This window comes from Lepisosteus platostomus, chromosome 2, assembly GCF_059453375.1.
Source record: "Lepisosteus platostomus isolate fLepPlt1 chromosome 2, fLepPlt1.hap1, whole genome shotgun sequence".
In the NCBI taxonomy this organism is placed as follows: domain Eukaryota; kingdom Metazoa; phylum Chordata; class Actinopteri; order Semionotiformes; family Lepisosteidae; genus Lepisosteus; species Lepisosteus platostomus.
Genome location: NC_142612.1, coordinates 1,248,237 through 1,269,274, shown reverse-complemented (window position 1 = coordinate 1,269,274; position 21,038 = coordinate 1,248,237). Strand labels below are relative to the sequence as shown.

General features: G+C 37.5%; 1 protein-coding gene across 11 annotated transcripts in view; it reads right to left on the bottom strand.

The window, feature by feature from the left end:
• LOC148675643 (dachshund homolog 1-like) overlaps positions 1 to 21,038 on the bottom strand; it is a 189,156-nt gene that overhangs the window by 20,466 nt on the left and 147,652 nt on the right. For 10 of the 11 annotated variants that reach the window (XM_088644477.1, XM_088644479.1, XM_088644480.1 and 7 more), the window contains 4 exons: positions 11,422 to 11,567; positions 9,105 to 9,252; positions 6,744 to 6,887; positions 5,356 to 5,424 (listed from right to left, as the gene is read on the bottom strand). In XM_088644477.1, the coding sequence (XP_088500603.1) occupies positions 5,356 to 5,424; positions 6,744 to 6,887; positions 9,105 to 9,252; positions 11,422 to 11,567 (507 nt within the window). The remainder of the gene's footprint in view (positions 1 to 5,355; positions 5,425 to 6,743; positions 6,888 to 9,104; positions 9,253 to 11,421; positions 11,568 to 21,038) is intronic. The other variant, XM_088644478.1, reaches the window with a different exon arrangement.

Genomic DNA, 21,038 nt, shown 5'->3' with positions numbered 1-21,038 from the left:
GAAATGGAATACTGGTGCGTATTTTTTTCTTTAAAGTACCAAGACCAGCCATATACTGTATGTTTACGTTCCAAAATTAATATCGTTTATGGCCTTCACACGCGTTACAGTATGCTCCTATTCTTTTTATGCTCAGCTACTAAGATTTCCCTTCAGTGGTAAAATTCAATATCTACAACGGGCACAGTAAAGACGTTTACAGTACAGTAAGTCTTTCTACGACAGACCAACGGACCACGAGTGCCCCTGTCGGTCAACCAATCACGCACCGCGGTATCGCGTGTCATCTTACCTGCGGTATCTGTACTGCGGTGTCTTTACCGCGCACTTTGAATGGCTGCATCTGTACTTGCTGGATATACTGCTGGAATGGTGTCAGGATGAATCCAATGGGTAACAAGTTCATCTGCGTTAATACAATTATGATTTTATGTTGACTGCTTAAAACTGTAACTAATACACTTTCAGGATACTCAAACATAGTTTGATCAAAGCTCCTTGAAGCCAAATAATTACTGCTTAGTTAAAAATCCCTTTTCAAAAATGTGATGACTGTACATTGTATTGTGTGTAGTTAGTGTGAATGGAGTTCAAAAGGTCAAAACTTGGAAATGAGTTGATGAAATGAGCTTTCAAGTCATTTTCTTTCAAGTATTACAGTAAATTGGAAACTTTCAAAACACATTTTTTGACACAAATAACTATGAGCGAAAGATTAAACCTCAGTGTGTTTTGAACCGTTTCCAAATCAAAATCCTTACTTACTGTATGCTCTGACTCCCATGTTCTTGTTTAGTCTGGAAAAGGTTCCAGCCAAAAATGGCTGGATGGTGCCACCTTCATCTTTTTAGAATTTGTTAAATATACTAGGGAAGGTGTACATATATTTTGTTTCACATGCCTACTGTATGTTCATTATTTGCATGTTATGTGTCTATACAATTGTGATATTCAAACTATGAAAGGATATTGTGATATTAAACCTAACAGCAGCAGAACATAAAAAAAAGTTTAGGTTTAACTATCTGACACCTAACACCCTTAGCTCATGTGTGTAGAGCTTAGAAATAAAAATAACTATAAATTATAAAATCATATTTGAAATGTAAAACAAAATTAAGAATGGGTGTGGCTCCTATTTGTCTCCCATAAACTGTTTAGAGAATGAGAGGAGGCCAATCAGCCCTTCTAGACAGTTTTGTCCAGTTTATTCAAGGTGTACCACAAGGCTATATCCTGGGGCCTTTATGTTTTACTGCTTACATGTTGCCTCTTGGTCAGTCATGTGTCATCATGGATTTGGGCTTCACAGCCTATTACCGTAGAACACCGCAAAGGTATCTTTCTTTCACCTGTGTAACATTAGTTGACATCCTTGTTCCAAATATCTGATGCTGAAATATTGATATCGCGTCAAGACTAGACTATTGCAATGTCTTACTTGGATATGTTTTAAATTCCTAAAAACATTTTGTATAACCATGAGTCTGCATACCTAGAAGTACTCTGTATCAGCACTTCCCTCCTCTGTACATGGCACTGGTTCACCTGCTCATGTAGAGGATAATACACTGAACTGTTCCAGATTATGCTAAGGCTTTATGACATGAACAGAGTTCAGGTCTCAATCTATCATCTGCTTGCTTGGGTCTTCTTGCTCTGGTGGAGATCAGGCACCACACAATGGAAGGAAAAAACATTTTGTTTTGCTGTGTCTGAGGCAGTACAGTAATAGAAAGCAAAGGGGAAAGGAGTGAGCACACTCACAGACTCACTTTCTAGAGTGGTCTGGAGGCCACTCAAGGTGTAATCACAAATTTCAGGTCAGTAACCTCTACAATAAAGTGGGAAAGCAAAACGCAAGTGGGAGAAAATGCCCCGGTGGTTTAAAAAACTACAAATTAACCAGCATTGAGTGTGCATGACAGCACGTGCCGGTTCTGGAGAAGTCACACTCATTTGTGCAGACTGCAGAGACCACAAGCCATAAGAGCCAGGCTCACAAACACAGAGAGTATAAGCTTTTTCTTTCTTGCTTTGAGAAAGCATTCTTAACTTATCAGATTGCACAGTACCTCTTCAGTTTCTATGCCATGCTATGTAACGTTATGTAACATTGACATTTTATAAATGTAATTGGAGGATTTCCATTAATATGTTTACAAAACAGCCTTTTCTTATATAATGTAAATTATGTGATACCCCCAGAAATCACATATTGCTTTAAACTAGCATAACAATGGATATGTTATGAAATTAAGCAAATACATGGTGTAATACAGAAATATTTTTTTAAAACCAAGGACAACAGTACTTTAGGCTAAATTCAACATATGTACAAATCTGTCTGTGTAAACATTACATCTGTGTCTAAAAAACAAAAACAAGATTGCACAGTTTACAGATTATTTATTGTATTGTCCCTAGTTAAACATTCTATATTTCACAAAAATGTCATCAGTATATACTCTATGAGTACTGCGACAAACAATAGGGAATACAATTAATCATCACATTACCAAAACAAAGGGCTTCTACAGTATATGAGCTAATTTTTTAGATGAATCTGAATGCTAGAAAACACAGAGTTGGAATGTCTTTCCTAAGTCTTACTGTACTGTTTGTGGGAGTGAACTACAACTCATATCGGTATCACTCATTTTCTGTTTGAGGTGAAGACGCTTGTCTGAACAGTAGTGTATAGTCTGTGACTCTATATGTCTGTGTCATAAAGAGATTGGAGGATTGTGCCTCAGTGTTTGAATTTTGCCTTTTGGCCAAGACCCACGATTGGTCTGCGTGCACCGATGTGGGCACCACATGGGCCCATTCTGGTGGGAAGATGATGCTTTTCATTAATGACCTTCAGCGGCAACAGTGTAGTTTTGCCAAGAATGTATTCAGAGTCCGCAGGGCCGTACATTATCACCTGTTCAATTCTGCCATTTCAGTTCCGCTGCTCATCGGAATGTTTCCACCTGAATCCTGCTAATACCTGACAGCAGCAGACGAGTGAAAGTGCTTCTGTAACTGTAGAATTTGTCTCGTATGTGACAGGGTTGTTGGGGAATCAACTGTTAGAACAGAGAATACACTGCCTGTCAGAGCCTTCCCTCCTCGGACATTCTGTACATCACGGTTGAAGATATCTTCACTGATAGTACAGGCCTTGTGCGTGTTAACCTGCACAGAACTGTATTGTTGTGGTATGCTGCCCAGCTTCAGCACTGATGCCTCCCCTATAGCTGCAGAGTTTCAGCTTGAACTATACTTCCTTGCTGTGCGGTGTGTGCGTGCCATGTCACTCTCTTGGCACAAACGCTAGATTAACCTGGGCTTTCTTTCACTGCTTATTAGCCCAGCACAGAGGAAGAGAACAGGTAGAGCATGACGTCAGCTAGGAGGCTGAGCAGGACCTTATTTGTCACTGCAGTTTACATTGAATGTTCTCCTGTAGTGCTTCTCATCTGTTCTTTATTAAAAATATATTTTTTAAGTATTTATCATCTACGAAGCATTTCCTGTACCTTTACAAAGCAGAGGAAAAACAATGCAGGGAACCATTGTGCGACGAACAAAAACAGAACAATAATACAGTTCTTGTGTCTCCTGGCACGGAAGCTGGCCATTTGGCAGTTTGTCGTCCCAAGTTAATCAATCCAAGACAGGATTGATTTAGGAAAACAAAAGGCCATATTGATTGCTACATTTGGTAGACATAACGGTATTGTTTCCAGATGTTTTCAAGTCATTTTTGAGATACACCTTTGCATTCTTAGCTAATTAATCAGATTTCTTTATGCCACGTAAAAAGAAACTGATTTATTTGCACTGTGTGATTACATTGTACATTTACAGGTACATTTATTTATTTTTGGTTTATGGAAAACTGCGGTTCCTTTATATGATTGACCATTAAGACCATTAAAGTGTTGGTTAACAGATAGGCAGTGTGACGTTTTGATACATACTGTACTGTAAAACATGAATGTAAAAAACAACTCCTGTAAAAAACTATTCCTTCCAATGTGAAATCATGTTATTACCCTAACAAAGAGTATGCTATATCAAAACATTAATATAGAAAAATACATCTAAAATAATAAACGCATCTAAAAAAAGGCATTTCGATGTCAAAATCAAAGCAGTGCAATAAACATCTGTGTCATTAAAATGAGAAGAGTTCCCTCCAGCTCCCCCAAGTCATAGTGTTGCAAATATCGCTGAAAGTGCCTGCCATACACGTGGCAGCCACGACAAGAGGAAACCCGAGCCATAAAGTGAAAGGCCCTACTCTACAATCAACCACTGACATTTCAGCTGAGCAGGAGACAAAATCATCTACCATTTCCATCTCAATAAGCAAGCAATTTCCGATTTGCGTGAAAAGTTCACACAAAGCGCTTTCTCCATAATCACTGTTAGCGATATTTTTTGTGAAGGCCATAAACTTTCACACATGCTACAAATTAATGATGAACTACTCATACAGAACATCTGTGAAAAGACTGTCCTCTCAGACATGCAGTTGTGCCAGTGGCAAATGTGTAGCTGTGTTATTTAAATGCCAACATCACTTCCACAGCACCCAAGTCACACCCGGACACCTAACCAATACAAATAAACTAAACCGATACCAGTGAACTTTTCTATTTCAAACGGCTGCATTATTATTAGCAGGCCCAATTTTTATTATTGAATGTACTTAAAGATTTAAAGTATAATACACTTTATAGTATTATATAAAATATAAGTAGTAGTAAGAATAATAGCACATTTTTAATCCCAAAGGATCAAAAAGTAATTCTTTTTTCACAGGAGGAAAATTGTATCCACCACTCTACTAATGTCTTGGGCTCAATGCCCAGTACAGCAGTTTAAATACTATATAGAAAGTACCTCTTTTGATGGTAATATACAGTATGGGATCACTTAAAGGGTAATCCACCTGCACCGTGCCTTATCATGCCTTTAACTTTATTTTGCTGTCTCAAACACGACACTGCCCCCTGGCGCCGCTGGTCTGGTCTGGGCCAGACCTTGGGAAGTACAGGACTGATGTTGCTAGACTGCCGTGCTGAGAATCCCCATTGCTAACTGAGAAAAAAATCAGTCTAACAATGGAGTAGAGACACACTCTATAACACATATACAGTTTAAATTGTTTGATTTGGAAAAGGGGATATATAAATTCAAATATCAAAATAAAATTTGTAATTAAACACAGCAATCTTAACCTTGCTTGAACTTGGAGTGGTGTGTCCCAGATGGTAAACTGCATGCTTGAACAGCAGGCTGAGACTAAGTAAAACTCATAGAGCAGGAAGTAGATTTATAGCCTTCTCAGAAATGTACCTTGTATTGCCCTCTCAGCATCTGTTCTGCCACTGTTGCGGTCAGTCTCCATCTCCTGGGTCAATGAATCTATGAAAACAGAAAGACATTGGTAAATAAACATTATTGATTTGCCATATGGATATTAATATGAAGAAACTACAGAAATATCTGACTGGCACACCTGTTTCAGAAACACCTAGATTATATACATCTAGAAATGAAACAGAAATAAAGAATTACATTATTCATTAATCAGGATAATTCTCATCAACTGAAGGAAAAAATACAACAACAGATATCTTAAAGAATTTAGTTAACACCATAATTAAAAAGGAGTTAAGTAATACCACCCAGGTGATTGTTCACCAGTTATAACATGCTGCTATAATGGTATGTTTAGGTGTGAAAATCAATTTACTACTCTAAACACATTTAAAAGGAGGCATTATTAAGAAGTTTAATGGAATTTCCCCAAGGCTGATGTTTGGACCTTCAGCATTAACAACCCACAAGAATGGCTCCAGCACTCTTCATAGCCATCTCTATGTGTATACACATTTTGGGGTTGCTCCAGTGTGTTTTGTAGTCAAGTCTCACATTCTATTGTTTGATGAATTATACAAATGTATCATATAGATGGCTTTAAAATAAAGACCAATGGTTTTAGAGAAGTTTTTCAATGTCATATAAACCCTTTAATTGTTTTTACTTCTTTAAGTCACAGCATATCATTAAACAGATCTCCTCCAAGATCACTTTGTGCGTCAAGAAGGAAATGAAAGAAATTAATTTAGCTAAAATTCTATTGGTTTTCATGTTGTGATAGTAACCAAAGTTTTCCAGCTATTAAAAATCAAGCACTGAATTAATTTAACTGTTCATTAACCAAACTTGTTCAATTCCAAAACTGAGCGAAATTTGAGAAGTGAACATTTTTATATGCACACAAATTCAATACAGAATTCAATAATTGAACACCCATTTTCATAAAGAGTGAGATCACAAATACAGTAAGCCCTTCTCTGGGTACAGTTTTTACTGCATATACAATGAAGAATTTTATCCCCACAATTTCCACTGGCTATATAAATGTAATTCTGCTCTTGCTTTTAAAAAAAAAATAATTCTACTTCTATCTACTCAGTAATTTCAAATAATAAATAAACAGGAGTCTGATTGATGATACAGAAAATTGGCAATAAACCTAACACAGGTTCCCATTACAAGATATCTGCGACAAGCCGTTCCAAGGAGACACCCGACATTGCTGAAGGAAAAGATAACATTTCTATTAGTTTAATGAAGGTACTAATCTCACTGAACCACGTTTTTCCACTTCTTTCACTAGCGGCCCTTGATTGTAACTTTATACATCTGAAAACATTTTAGTGGCTATTTTTTCTCACCGTTAAGGGTCCTGAGACTGTCTGTGGAGGTTGCCTGCTTCAATGTCTGCTCTGCCTGTTCTCGCCTTTTGGTTTCATATTCAAGTGCTTCCTGCAATTTCCTCTTTGCCTTCTTTTCCTTCTTTAACCGCTTCTGAATTATTGCTGGAGAAAAGGACAGGCGATGAGTGAAAATTACATGTTCTCAATCATACCTCTTTTCTAAGAGCCGCACCTTTTCTCTATAAACAGATGTAATTTTTATCTATGATCCAAGAAAAAAAGAAAGATGTTAAGAGAAAAACATCAATTCAAAAGTATAAATTTTTCTTACCCTCAATTTGCAACACTTTATGAGAACGAAGAATGTAATTCTATTATCATTAGTAAATATGCTGGTTTAATATATATTGAGTTATTTTTTATATACATTTTCAGATTCAAGTTGAGAACGTATTTGTCTCCCCATATTTTGCTCCCTTCTAGAGTAAAGATCTAAAAATGCAACAGCAGGCAGAGTGGTGGCTCTGTGGCTCAGGATCTGCGCCTGTGGCTGGAAGGTTGCCGGTTCAAATCCTGCAGCTGACAGAGGAGTCCTACTCCGTTGGGCCCCTGAGCAAGGCCCTTAACCCCAGCTTTTCCAGGGGTGCTGTACAATGGCTGACCCTGTGCTCTGACCCCAAGCTTCTCTCTCCCTGTCTGTGTCTCATGGAGAGCAAGCTAGGGTATGTGAAAAGAAGATTTCTAATGCAAGAAATTGTATAGGGCTAATAAAGTGATGTTGTTGCTGTTATGTTAACAGTACATTTTTATATACAGATTTTATATAGGGAACAGAGGTGTGGGGCCTGAGATGTAAGTTTGGTGAAAAAAGTTTCAGAAGTTGGCTTATGAATGCTAAAGTAATTTGATTAATTATATGTCAAGTGACTTTTAGAATGTTTAGTCATGTCTTTTCACTTTTCAGTGTGGAATTAAATTTATTTAATTTCTTTACTGCCAATGCACTTTGATATGACCAGATGCTGCTCTATGTGAACAAAGGTAATTATTTATACATATGCACTAATTTTAACTAATAATTAGAACTCCTGAGTTCTAATTTTTGTTCACTTCTAGACTAATTTATAAGTTGAAGATGATACCAGGAAAATAAATGAATAATGCTAATGTAATAACATTAATACAATTATGTTACAACTAACTAGTTGCTTTAAGTATTCTATTGTTTTCTCTCTGAAATACACTTTGCTAAAACGTGAACTGTTCATTTTACCATTTATACTGTACATTAACAAAACAATCCAAAAGCCTGCTAGAAGAACGATGCTGTTTGAAGAGAATAGTTACTGTATCTGTATAGTGAAACTTTGTGAACGTGCATTTAAATCTGAGTACAGGAGGCTTGTCTTTACCCAGAGGATTGGGGAATACAGATCGAGCTGCCCAGCCATGTAGTTCAAGCAGAAACCCTGGCTTCTTTCAAGAAACAGCTGGATGAGAGCCTTGGATCAGTCAACCCCTAACTACCAAATGGGCTAGATGGGCTGAAAGAACTCCTCTTGTTTGTAAGCTTTCATGTGTTCTTATGAATTAAGTCCTTCAAAGTGTGCCGACTGAGCATTGTTTATGATGTGGATGGGGAATTTGTTAAATGTTAAATCTAGTACCGCATCTTGGTTAATAAGAGAACTTATTGAGAGTGGCACAACTGGCAGTTTAGAGAGTTCCTATTCATTACGTATGAAGAAATACGTTATTTACAAGCCTAATGACACTAGTTTGCCATGTGTTGTTACTTGTACAGTCTCATAACACATACAACTATATTGCTGAAACCAAAGCCAAAACTATAGACCACATGGGCATGAGTCAACAAAAATCTCTGTCACAGAATGTCTAGAGTAGCCCTTCACTGCAATTTCTGGCTCTGTAAGAAGTGAAACAAGAAACAGTAATCCAAACAGTAAGAAAAAAAAATTAGGATTGCTACAAGGGTTGCTATGTTTGCTTACACAGAATATTTCTATTCCCCAAACAATGGGATGTCAGGAAAAAAGCCCTTGTTTCATGCTAGATACTAGAAAGGAAACTGCGAGCTCAAGTGCCAGTCAGAGGACAGACACAGCTCAGACTGTTCCTGTCCTCCATTGCGGACAGCTGGGGAGCTGAAGGGGCTGCTGCTGGTGTTTGACAGGAAGAGAATCCCCCAGTCAGTCTCACTCCCATCCAGTCCAGACCTGCAGGGTATCGATCACCTCAGTTTACTAGTTGCTTAAAGTACAGCAGGGTAGTAAATTCATCATTCCCCCTGGAGAATGAAATAAAAAATAAGCCCTTATCATGCTAAACTATCAATTCCTTGATTAGGTTTTTAGATACCTCTGTTTTTCTGCTCCACGGCCAGCTGCTTCTCCAGTGTTTCTCTGAGCTCCCGCTCTCTGAAAAGCTCCATCTTCAACTCAGTCTTCTCCAGCTGGATCTGCTTCTCCTGGGCTCTGGCATTGTCGATGGCCACCTTTAAGAGGCCCTGTATATATGTTTACATTTTTTAGGCATGGTCGTCTGCCAGTGAAGAAAGTTCTGAAAGCTGTGCCATTCTCAAATAATTTTACAAAATCAGGATGCTATATAAAGGACAAAAATAATCAATTTGATAAATGAGGCCAGTCATGTGAGTACACCCAGTGGTGGGACAGGGTCCTGTCCAGGGTGTAATTTTCCTTGGTTTTGGGACAGACCCTGAGCTGCTGCAACTCAGGTCTAAGCAGTTCTACGATAACAGGTTGATGGATAAAGAACATTCTCATAGACGACAATGAATAGCAGTTCCATGACACATCAAAGACGACTTAGCAGAACATCTGGCTAAAGTCAAAACAAGGTTACGTGTTAAGAAACCAGCAATAGATGTCTGACTTCAGTGTTAAAGCTTTTGATTTATTCACCTGTGATGTACAGTATGTGTACATAAAAAACTAAGAAAAAATAGGAATAGTATTAGAAAATAAAATGTTTAAAAATGTAATCAAATACTATCCTGTGGGGAAGGATAAAAAAGTTGATTATCACATTTATAAATCTATTTAATATCCTATTAATACAGGATTGACTTGCAATAAAACCAAATATTTCCTAGTGGACTTTATTATAGGACATATAAAAAGGAAATATTCACATATTTACATATTTACAGCAAGCTAGGACAATATCAAACGGATTACTCCCTACACACATACAATTAAACCAAATGAAATGAGCTATATCTTATTAATTGGTCTTTTGCTTGACCTCAATTTAAATAAAGTTGACATATCTCAATTTTCTGCTTGGATTCCTTTTGTTGACTTATACTATGGCTGTACTTCATCAGAACTCTTCCCAGAGATCATTACACAGGATGACTTATTTTAGGAATGTATAGTGCGGCTATATATAGAGTTGATTAATAATAATGTATCACAAGCCAGGCTAAACGGAGTGGAAATCATTCCGACCTGACTGATGTCCAAGTCACATGTGAAATGAGCTAAGCAATCTGAGCCACAATAATTAATACGCAGCTTTAGAGACCACAAAACCAACCCTTGACTTCAGTTTGCAAGCCTGGTTGTTTAGATCATGGCCACAAGAAGTGACAAGAAGTCAGGAGATAAAGTTGAGCTATATCATATAAAATGTGCTAAACCCAGCCCAACTTTAAATGCACGTTAAATTAACTTCAGCTTTGTGCTTAGTATTTAAAATCCAATGAACAGGTATTGTCTGTTCTTTTCCATATGTAAAAATGCAGTTATACATTTCTTTTTTATACAATTTCGTCATTTATATAAATTACTAATCAGACAAGCATTAAGTTAAAATATATAATATAAATATATTATCTTTTATCAAATCAGAATGATGTTTTTCATTGTGAAATATGAATGGATCCATACAGTATATAGATCCAAAGTCTATTACTGTACACCTTGGAAAAGTATTAATATATAAAATAGCACTCCTTTTATACTATTTTTGTTGCTAGGATGCTGTGCAATCCGTTTTAGCAGAAAAAAACATCTAGATTAACTGAAAATAAAGCGTTTTTTCTATTGAATTTATAGACATGGATAATGGAAAAAAAGCATGGTTTAGAACAACACAACCGCAACATCTCTTATAATGTTTGCAAAGGTGCTGTTTATGATTTCCACATTTAGAACATTATACTGATGATGAAAACACAGAATTTAATCAGTATTCCACTAATGATTTCTTGTAAACAATGCAATCACAATCAAGCAGATTCAGAGTCACTCAGTGAGTCATACTTCCTCACTACGTTAAGGACTTCAGAGACTACAAAAGCTATACTCAATTAAAGGCATGCTAATGTCTTTAAACATGATCCTTAATTACCTTATTGGCAAATGCTGACATATTGTACACAGGAAAAGGTTCATTTTCTTGAACTTTTCAATAAACCTTACATCCATGCATGTGTTGATGCCTATTTCTACCTGTACATTTGCTGAATCTCCACTAGATTTTGAAATGCCCTTTTATTCCAGTTTAAGACAAGCAACAGAATGGCAGGTGCAAGTACTCTTTAGTGGGTATCCTCTCTGTCAGTTGTTTTAAAAGAAGTCACCTATCATAAGACAATATGAAGAGATCTGTTTAAATACATACATAAAACTGCATCTTGAAAACTAACCTGTATATTGGTTAGGAGTGTCTCTATTGAGGATAGCCCATCTGGAAACAGGAAAGGAGACGGAAATCCTGGTGGTAAAGGCTGTCCTGCCAGGGATAGCTTCTCAAAACTGTCTCTTGCAGTCGGAGTGCAAAGTGGAGTCTCATCTGTAACGACAACCAGAAAAACAAAAACAGTTACACTTGCTTCTTTAAATATGATTACTTTCAAGAATTACTCGTCAGTTTAAAGTAAATATTGAGCTGTCTTATGAACACTAGAGGGCTTAAAAATGGTTAATGGTTAAAATGGGGGGGGTTCCTTTAGTACTGTGGTAATAAGTCTGAGACATCCTGGGTTTGAGACTTACCTGAGATGCAGAACAGCCTAAATAAGGATACAATGAAAGTAAAGTTAAAACTATATATGTGTGTGTGCTGAGTACTCAGTGAAATATATCTCATATCTAACCTCTAAAAGAAAAAATGTCAGTGTTGTTAAAGCTGTGCCAATCGAGGTTAAATTTCACCTGAACAGTTTGAGAATTAGACGAAGGTTGTGTAAAACGTGCTGTCAGCATGTTACGGTAGGGGTGTAACCCCGGCATCCTGGCCAAATTTCCCATTGGCCCTTACCAATCATGGCCTCCTAATAATCCCCATCTATGAATTGGCTACATTACTCTGCTCCCCTCCCCACTGAGAGCTGATGTGTGGGGAGCGTTCTGGCGCACTATGGCTGCTGTCGCATCATCAAGGTGGATGCTGCACACTGGTGGGGGTGGAGGGGATCCCCATTACCTGTAAAGCGCTTTGAGGGGAGTGTCCAGAAAAGCGCTATATAAGTGTAAGCAATTATTATTATTATCTTTTAGTATACCACTGCACTGGAGCCTAAGTTCTACTAAGAGCCTTCGTTCATGGCCAGGTTAAGGGTCAGAATTTGAGAGCCTGGTAGTGAAGACATCTGTAACCCATTTCAGTTGCAAAAGCAAATTCTAAATCCCCACTTATCACTATAGTTATAAATTGAAAGCTAAGCACTGAAGGCAATACCAATAGACAACAAAAAGACGGTAAACGGCATCAAAAGTGCAACAAATGATATTTGCTCCAAAACTCATTTGCTGTGTTTTTAATGCCGCTCAGTACAGTATATACACAGTATACAAACTGTATTATGTAATCAGTAGTGAAGAATCTAGGAGATCACTCACAAAAAATAGACAGAGGCATGACAGTGACTGCCATAAGCATTACCTTTATCAGGATTTCTATTAAAAGCTTCCTGGCCTGTGCTTTAACTTGCTATTGTCTTGTGCCTTTGTACACCAGATGTTACATGAAAATGTCAGCTGTAAATGATTGATGGTCTCCTTTTCCCGTCTCCAAATAAACTCCCAATTATTGATGTTTGTATAGCTCTAGATGCTGCTTGAGAATATCCTATTAGATTGAAACAATCAGCCCATTTATTCTGCATTTCTTGTTTAATGTAATATTTATATGTTTATGAACATTTCAGCTGAGAGGCCCCGGTGCACAGAAGTGTTGCTAGCTTTGCCTGCTCCACCCAGTCCATATGGCGTGATTGCTTACCAATGTGAGGTCTAACTTTCTTTTTCCACCAGGCACATATGGCAGGCCTAGGCTAGCCAGGGTCCTGGATCCTCAACAAAGGCCATATGGCAGAGACAGAGGGAGCAGTGAGCCCTCATTTACCTTGTATTAATATTTCATCCTCTCCCCTGACACAATGGTGAGCAGGTTTGGGCAGATATATCTGATCCCTGGAAAAGAATTGGCTACAAAATCAATACTGCAAAGGCAGTTTTGACACGAGCTGTGAGATGGACTCAATATTCCTTTCATTAGAAGAGGTGAATGCTGGTGATGATTTTTCAAAACCTCTTATTTGTTACATAATGATTGATAGTTAATCTATGTGGACATACTTACATCTAAGGACTACTGGTGGGTGGAGGGGAGAGTAAAAGACTTTCATCACAATGTTTCAGAGGCTTTGTGTCTAATCCCACAGACAGTAGTCAAGCAAGTTACTGTATATGTTTTAATCTAGTTGTTTCTCTTATTTATCTTTTAAACTAGGAAGGATCACCAGCACAATATACAAGTAAATTACACAGACCTACTGTACCTAGCCAGGTCTTTCAATCTGTATGGCTATACAGCTTTTACACTTCGCAGATTTCTGCTTTTCTATTTTACCATGCACTCTCCTTCCTCCCTCTGCTTCACTGCACACATCACTTCATCATCTATAATTTGTTTGTGTGTGTCAGCTATAATTTGAAATTTCATCATATATGTGAGTTGCTGCAACCACATACCTTCATATATTCACAGAGACTATTCTAGTCACATGACAAGGACCTGGATATTAGCTATGAAAGTGTGTACAGGCCATAGGGTGTCACAATCTGCAGATATGATACCAATCGGAATCATATGGCTTTGAAACCTGATCCAAAACACTGGATATTTCACAAGCTTTAAACATGTCATCCACTTCAACAGAATCCCAAAGACATTCCTTAAACGCACTTCCTGGATATCAAAACCTAACAAGACACACACTTTGTAGCACAGAAAAGTAGTGAAACACAAAACTCTCACCACACAAAACCATGTCAATCATCAACTGCAACAGACACCATTGTTATCATATCTTCTGAAATAAAACTATTTTAAATTACTGTAAATATATTCACTGTATTTTCTACAAGTTAAACATTTTATAAATCAATGTATTGTACATTGTATATTTGTTGTACTGTATATTGTACAACAAACTGTTAAAAGATCACACAAAACTAATAGTTCCCGCTAAAAGGTGTGGTAACAATGGTTTAGACATTAATTAATTGTTGGACAACTCAATTCATACCATATTAATATAATTTCCATCTACTCTATATCACCTCAAAACCTCACTTAATCCAAATCCTGTAACTGAATGCTATTTCTTTTATTAGCACTAATGGATGTTAGAAAGATTTGACCTTAATTTCTTTGCACTATACACCTCACTTGGTACACAAAATGTACCAAAACAAAACCCAATTAAACAGGAAAGTCTTCACATTTACTGCAGGAGAAATCCTCCTTTCAAAATAACTTCTTCCAGTGTATCTCTGAAATCCAGGAGAGTTCAATGCACAGGCAAATTTGAGGTTTCCTCTACTAAATGCCATTTCAAAGGTTACAAACAAGTTGCATCTGGTTCCTGTAACCTTCCACCAGTGTGAATAGGTGCTAACTGCTCCCTGTTATCCCACCCAAGGTTACAGGGCCTGACTCTTTAATAACATCTCCTGTCCACAGAGACCAAATCCCATTATGGCTCTGTAGAGCTCGGTGAAGGGTTAAACAATATCATAAAGAAATACAAATTGCACACATTCTCCATTTAACAGATGTCAACCAAGTTCAAGATTTAGAATTCAAAGCAGCTAGGGCTCAACCTCAGAGGTCCAATTCCACTGTGAACCCATTGGTCCTTGTCAAATTTGTGATGACATCATATCACATCTATCAATTCTTTAAGGGCAGCCCCTGCCATCTGCTCTGCAGGCTATCATAACTCCACACACATTTACAAGAAAACACTGCACAATGACATTATCTTAAAGCTGTCATATAGAAGTGACGCTTAAGATCTAAATAAAAGAAAGGGCATTTTTGAAGGGCCCTTTTGTCAGCTTGCAAATTGATATACCTTACAGAAGCAAAACACATAAAAAGGAAGATAAGAGTATTACTCTGGCTGTACAGTGGATAAAAAAGAATGGTTAAGAAATAAATAATATTAAACATATGCTAAGTATTTAATTACACAACCCCTAAGAATCAGCCAGAGATATATAGCATGCATAGCAACTCAGTATTGAGTTATCTTTTGTTAATAAATAAACATGTAATCTTTCATGTTGTCTCTTACAGCAGTGCCACCATCTCGTAGCTGTTCGTGGTTCTGCAGGTGGTACTCATCCCTCAATTTCTGACTCAGTAAACCACTATGGTGACAGGGCATAGGCGCCTTAGGAGGTGAGGTTTTTGCATGACATTTAAACTGAGGTCCTGACTGCTCAGTTATTAAAGATCCAATAGCAGTGTTTTTCAGAGCAGGGCTGCTATCTTGGAATCCTGGCCACTTTCCACTTTGGGCGTGCCCAGTCTAGACAGACAGTTCTCCTCTTGATTCAACTGGGAAAGTGGTTTCTCACTTTTACACCTGATCTGCAGTGTAATGGGGCTACTGGCACATAATGGCTTAGTGATCCTTTGGGATGCAAAGCTCTACACAGATGCAAGGATTGTTAATTATTATGTCACAAAGCAGGATGCAAAGACAGGTCACAAAGATAAGTTTATGAATTTCATCACATTTAATATGTGGCAGGTAAAGTCAAGTGTTGCTGAAGACAGACGTTTCTTTTCTAAAAGTAAAGAGTTTAGTGGACACATTGGGTACTATGGTATAGCTGCCAAGAATAAACCACTTCCTTCACTAAGCAACATTATCAGACAAAAGCTGTGCTAATTTTTGTACACAGCATGCTGATGCAAGTTCAGCTAATGTATGAGAAAACATCATCATTTTTATTCTAACATAATATGGTTTATCTCTGAAACAATCTGAATTAAGAACAATCTTGGGTTTGTGAATTTAAGCATGTTAACATTTTTTTTTACTCCCTCTGCAAAATAGATCATCAATCCTTCTCCGGTCCTCTGCCTTTTCTGTCTGCTCTCAGACCAGAATGGAGAGAAACACTGCCTCACTGAGCCCAAAGGTTTGTCCCCACTGTGATGGTGTCTGGTTTGAAAACTTTTTCTTCTTTAATTTTAATTGCACACCTTCCTCCTAATCTCTGTAATCCACTCTCATGCAGTATTTATTCTTGTTTACACTGTAATCTAAATTACACACAAATAAAAGACAAGTCGAGCAGCCCCTCTTCTCCCATCAATATTCACAAATGCCTGCCAAGTCTTGGTAACAGCTGGTCTTACATTAATTAGTTTAAAGTATTTATTTCATCCATCTCCAGAGCAGATTGAGCAAAAACATTAGAGATTATATCTAGCATCTGCAAATGCCCTGGAAACATGAACAAACCAACGGTTGAATATTAGGCATCCACTATTAGGGTTTGTGATTTTGAATTTTTGGAAGGGATGGAAGGTGATATTAGCAGTAATGGCCCACTGAGAGCATAAAAAAACAGCATGCATTCTTGAATGTTGTTAGCTGAAGATAATTAATTATGATAACTAAAACGCAACACATTTGGTTTATGTTTTGTTTAAGGCTGCATATTGAATAGAAAGGCATTGGACATAAAAGTATCTTTAATTAAGGTACAATGTAAATGTTCATTTTATAAACTAGTAGCAAATAATGCTTCAGTCTACATTTGAAACATTTTTATATACCTTAGACTGGAAAACAGACAAACTGTGGATCTTCCTTATGACTTCAAAGGTGCGACACGCTAAACACTCTCATAATATGCAATGCCACATGTGCCCCCAGTACAGAGATTTCACTCAATCAAGGCTAAAGGACCTGCCAGGCTTTGTTCTGGAACAGCAGGAAGCCCACAGTCAGAATGAACAGCCGCAGAGACCAGGGAGAGAAACGATACTTGAGGTGTAGTTTCTGTGAACCATCACTCTCAGCCTCACTGGGCATAAGTCCATTGAAGACATGTGGAAATAATTTAGACTGAGACCTGTCCTCCAGGCTCAAAAGCTTATTAATATATTTTCATGAAAAGAGGGGTGGGGACAGTCTTCTGCACAATTCACATTATGGTTGCAATGGTAAGTGAAGTTGTAAAGCCCAAAGAACCAAAAGTCATGAAACTTTCTCAAACTGAATTTAAAGCCTAGACAACAAAGAAATGCTGCATGCTTGAAATGCACGTTTCAATCGACATTAACTACAAAAGCAGGTCTGCTATGGTACACATATTGAATTCCATATCTACAAAGAAATCAAGAGCAATATTTAGAGTATTTACCACTGTGTTCATCTTTCACCAGCCTGTGTCTAGAAATGAAATTGAAAATGAAAGAAATGAATTATTTTGTGTACTGTCCCTTTCATAATTTTGATGGTGATGATAAATAATTGCTACAGTAGCTACTGTTTCTTCTCAGCAGGGCTCCTCTGTAAACAAGAAGTTGGACCACAGAGATGTTTGTGTTTAAATATTGTTCTATGATTCCACAAAATAGTTTGCTTGAGGACCTGTTGCTCTGCTTTTAAAGAAAACTATTTTTGGTTTTATGATTGCAAGTGACAAAAGAATTAAAAACATAACATTTTCAAACTAACTGTTGACTAGCTTCCCCACTATCTATAGTATCTATTATCCGATCTGTTATCCGACATCTACTGTCCCTGCTAAGGGTCAAAGTACCCCAGAGTCTGTCCCAGAAGCACAGGGTGCAAGACAGGATTGGACACACCAACAAACGTTAGCGCAGAGGAACAATCAGGCGACGCCAAGTCACAAAACCAGCATGTCTCTGAAAGAGAGGAGGAGACCGAAGCAGGCAGTGAAATCCCACAGGAACACAGGGCCAGCCCTACCAGAAGCTGTGAGGTAGCACCGTTAACCACCACACAACTGGCCTTCCTGTTCCCTTCCCTCACCAACGAAATTCTTTCACAAAACATTAGACATCATTTCTTTCTGTTTATTTTTTGTCATGTCACATTCTTTTAAAGTTGCCTTTGGCTGATTCTGTTTCCCTGTTAAAAACACTAAGCCCCTCCTAATTAGGAAACAAAGCGAGCTGCTTTTCACTGAACATCACAGCCGCCCGGTGTTTTGCCTCATCAATCCCTCAAGCAGAGCTTACAGGTGACGCCGATCACTAATCCCAGAGCCTTAGCTTGATTCAGTCCTGCAGATTCCTAACTAATGCACAGGATATACAGTATATACGGTTGCACATTTATTTTTGCCTGTTAAGAGAACCAACAGTATATTTTTCAACGTAACAGACATGCAAGTATTGTACAAAAATCACAAATGTAATATTTAAATAATTACGGTTAACAATGTTAAAAGGGACAAGTAATAGGTTTATTCGTGCTGAAAAGAGAAGAAAGGCAACAAACTGTATCGGCTGTGGAGCCTTTGGGTGTGGAGGGGGCAATTCTTCTTCGGATGTTAAAAGGGGGCAATTAATACATTACTCAAAATGTCATTTAATGAGGATGTAATTACTGCAAATTTTATATTTAAAGAGCTGTGTATTTTTTCTGTAAAATAAACACAGAAAACGCGAGACACTAATAATATGTATATGGCTTACAAGGGAAGTAAGAAGAATCCAGAACAGACTTACAGAATTATGTTATTATGTATCCCAACTCATTCATTTCACTGTAATTAATACTTTGCTTTATTTTTAAAAAGTGTGCATTTGTGACATTTGATAAATAAAAAAGGAGAGATTATTTTGTAAAACAAGCAACAAATCTCCACTATGGGTTAAAGCCTAGAAAAACTCAGAGGAAGATGTAGACATTGATGAATCACATCCTACATGAGTTTTTTTTCTTCTTTGTGTTCTTATACCAATGAATTAATTTGGAGGAGAAGCTTATTTAATTCAACAAGCATTTTGTAAATGCAATTTGTTGAGGCTCTACTGTGGGTGTATTTGAAGAAAGCCTGGTGCTGTAGATCTATGGATGTTCTTAATCTGATTCTTAAACACAGGACTTCAGTCACAAGTACTGTTAAGTCGCTACGGATAATATCTCACTTCAACACAAACATATTTGGCACAAATTAAACTTTGTTTTATTCACTAATGGAAACAGAACAACAGCTCTGATTATTGAAGAAAACCAATGGGAACCTATGGGAAACTTGATCAAATGATGATGGTGTAAGAATAGGGACTCAGGCGGCACCACCAAGTACAGACAGTAGCCCTGGTTTACAGACACAACAAATGGCTGCTGATTCACATTTTTAATTCTTTTGTTCACATCTGTTATTGAGGGGTGGCACGGTGGGGCAGTAGTTAGCACTGCTGCCTCCCAGCACTAAGGCCCAGGGCTCCATTCTGGAGTCTGTATGTTCTCCTTGTGTGGGTTTCCTCTGGGTGCTCCAGTTTCCTCCCACAGTCTAAAGACATACTGTACTGGTAGGTTAATTGGGTTATGTGAAAATCGGTTCTGGTGTAAGTAAGTGTGTGTTTGTGTACTGCATGTCTATGTGTTTGCTCTGTGATGGATTGGCGTCCCATCCAGGGTATACCCTGCCTTGTGCCCGTTGCTTTCTGGGACAGACTTTGGCTCCCCTGTGACCCTGAATTGGATAAAATAGTTAGAAAATGGATGGATCCATTTTATATCAATATATAATAGACTTATCCACTGACGTGCAAAGAAGAAACCTAAAGCTATGTGCAATGTAGCAGTGATGTTGTTTTCATCATAAAATAAAAACCTGATATTTGGATATGGAATTATTCTTGTTGAAAATATATTTTGTTTTATTTGGGAACTGTAAAATAGACGGAAGCAACAGCATTCAGTTTAGATCCAAAAAGCAAACACAATCTCTTAAAATATCTTTATCAAGAACTTCTTAAACTTTTTCCCCTTATTTTATTGCCTGACAGTATTGGCAAGATTTTAATGTTTTGTTTCTCTTTGGTTGAGAATTACTGAACTCCACTTAATTATAGCAACAGATGCTGAAGCGATGGAACCAGAAGAATCAAATGCCTCATTTCCAGGTTATTTTTTCCACTTCTGCTGCCAGCAGCAGATGTGTAAGATCCTTATGCTGTACTGCAAAATACTTATCAAATCCTTACAGGTCACCTGTGTCACAAACAACATTTCATACACAACTGTTTCACCTGATAATAGGAGCCACAAATAAAAATGGCAAGCTGTAAATACAATGCATTCTGAATGAAATGCCATCATTTAAAATTGCTTTTTTTTCCTCTTGTTGCTGCAGCAGGAGTCCTTGACAGTATACTGGCCGTGATAAATCACCCTTCCAGTTAATTTTCTCTGTCCTCATTGTGTGCCGTGCTGCTAACAGGAAGGGAGGGCACAGGAATTGAGCTGAGACCCAAACTTTGGTAAAACAAATTATTAGTAGCACAACAGTACAACAACAAGAAAACCATCACCACTAATAATAATAATAATAATAATAATAATAATAATAATAATAATAATAATAATAATAATAATAATAATAATAGAGAATTCCTAAAATTTGAACACTGTTAGATATGTTGCAAGACAAAATATTTTATCAGAAACAAGGTAGTCCTTTATAATAAGAAAAAGAAATTCATATCCACTGGCACATTCCCAGATCCACACATACCATACCTACTGTTGTTTAGATTAATATATATTAATCGTCATATAATGTACAGGGAAGTCACGTGATCACTCCATGACTAAAACGGCTACAAAAGGCTGTGTGGAACAATATCGGTGATTGTCTGCCTAAACAACGCATCATCTCTATAAGATACCAATAAGCAATGGCCAACTAGAGCACTAGGCTGAGATTTACACAATTTCCCTGAGATTCTGTCATATTGCACAAGATT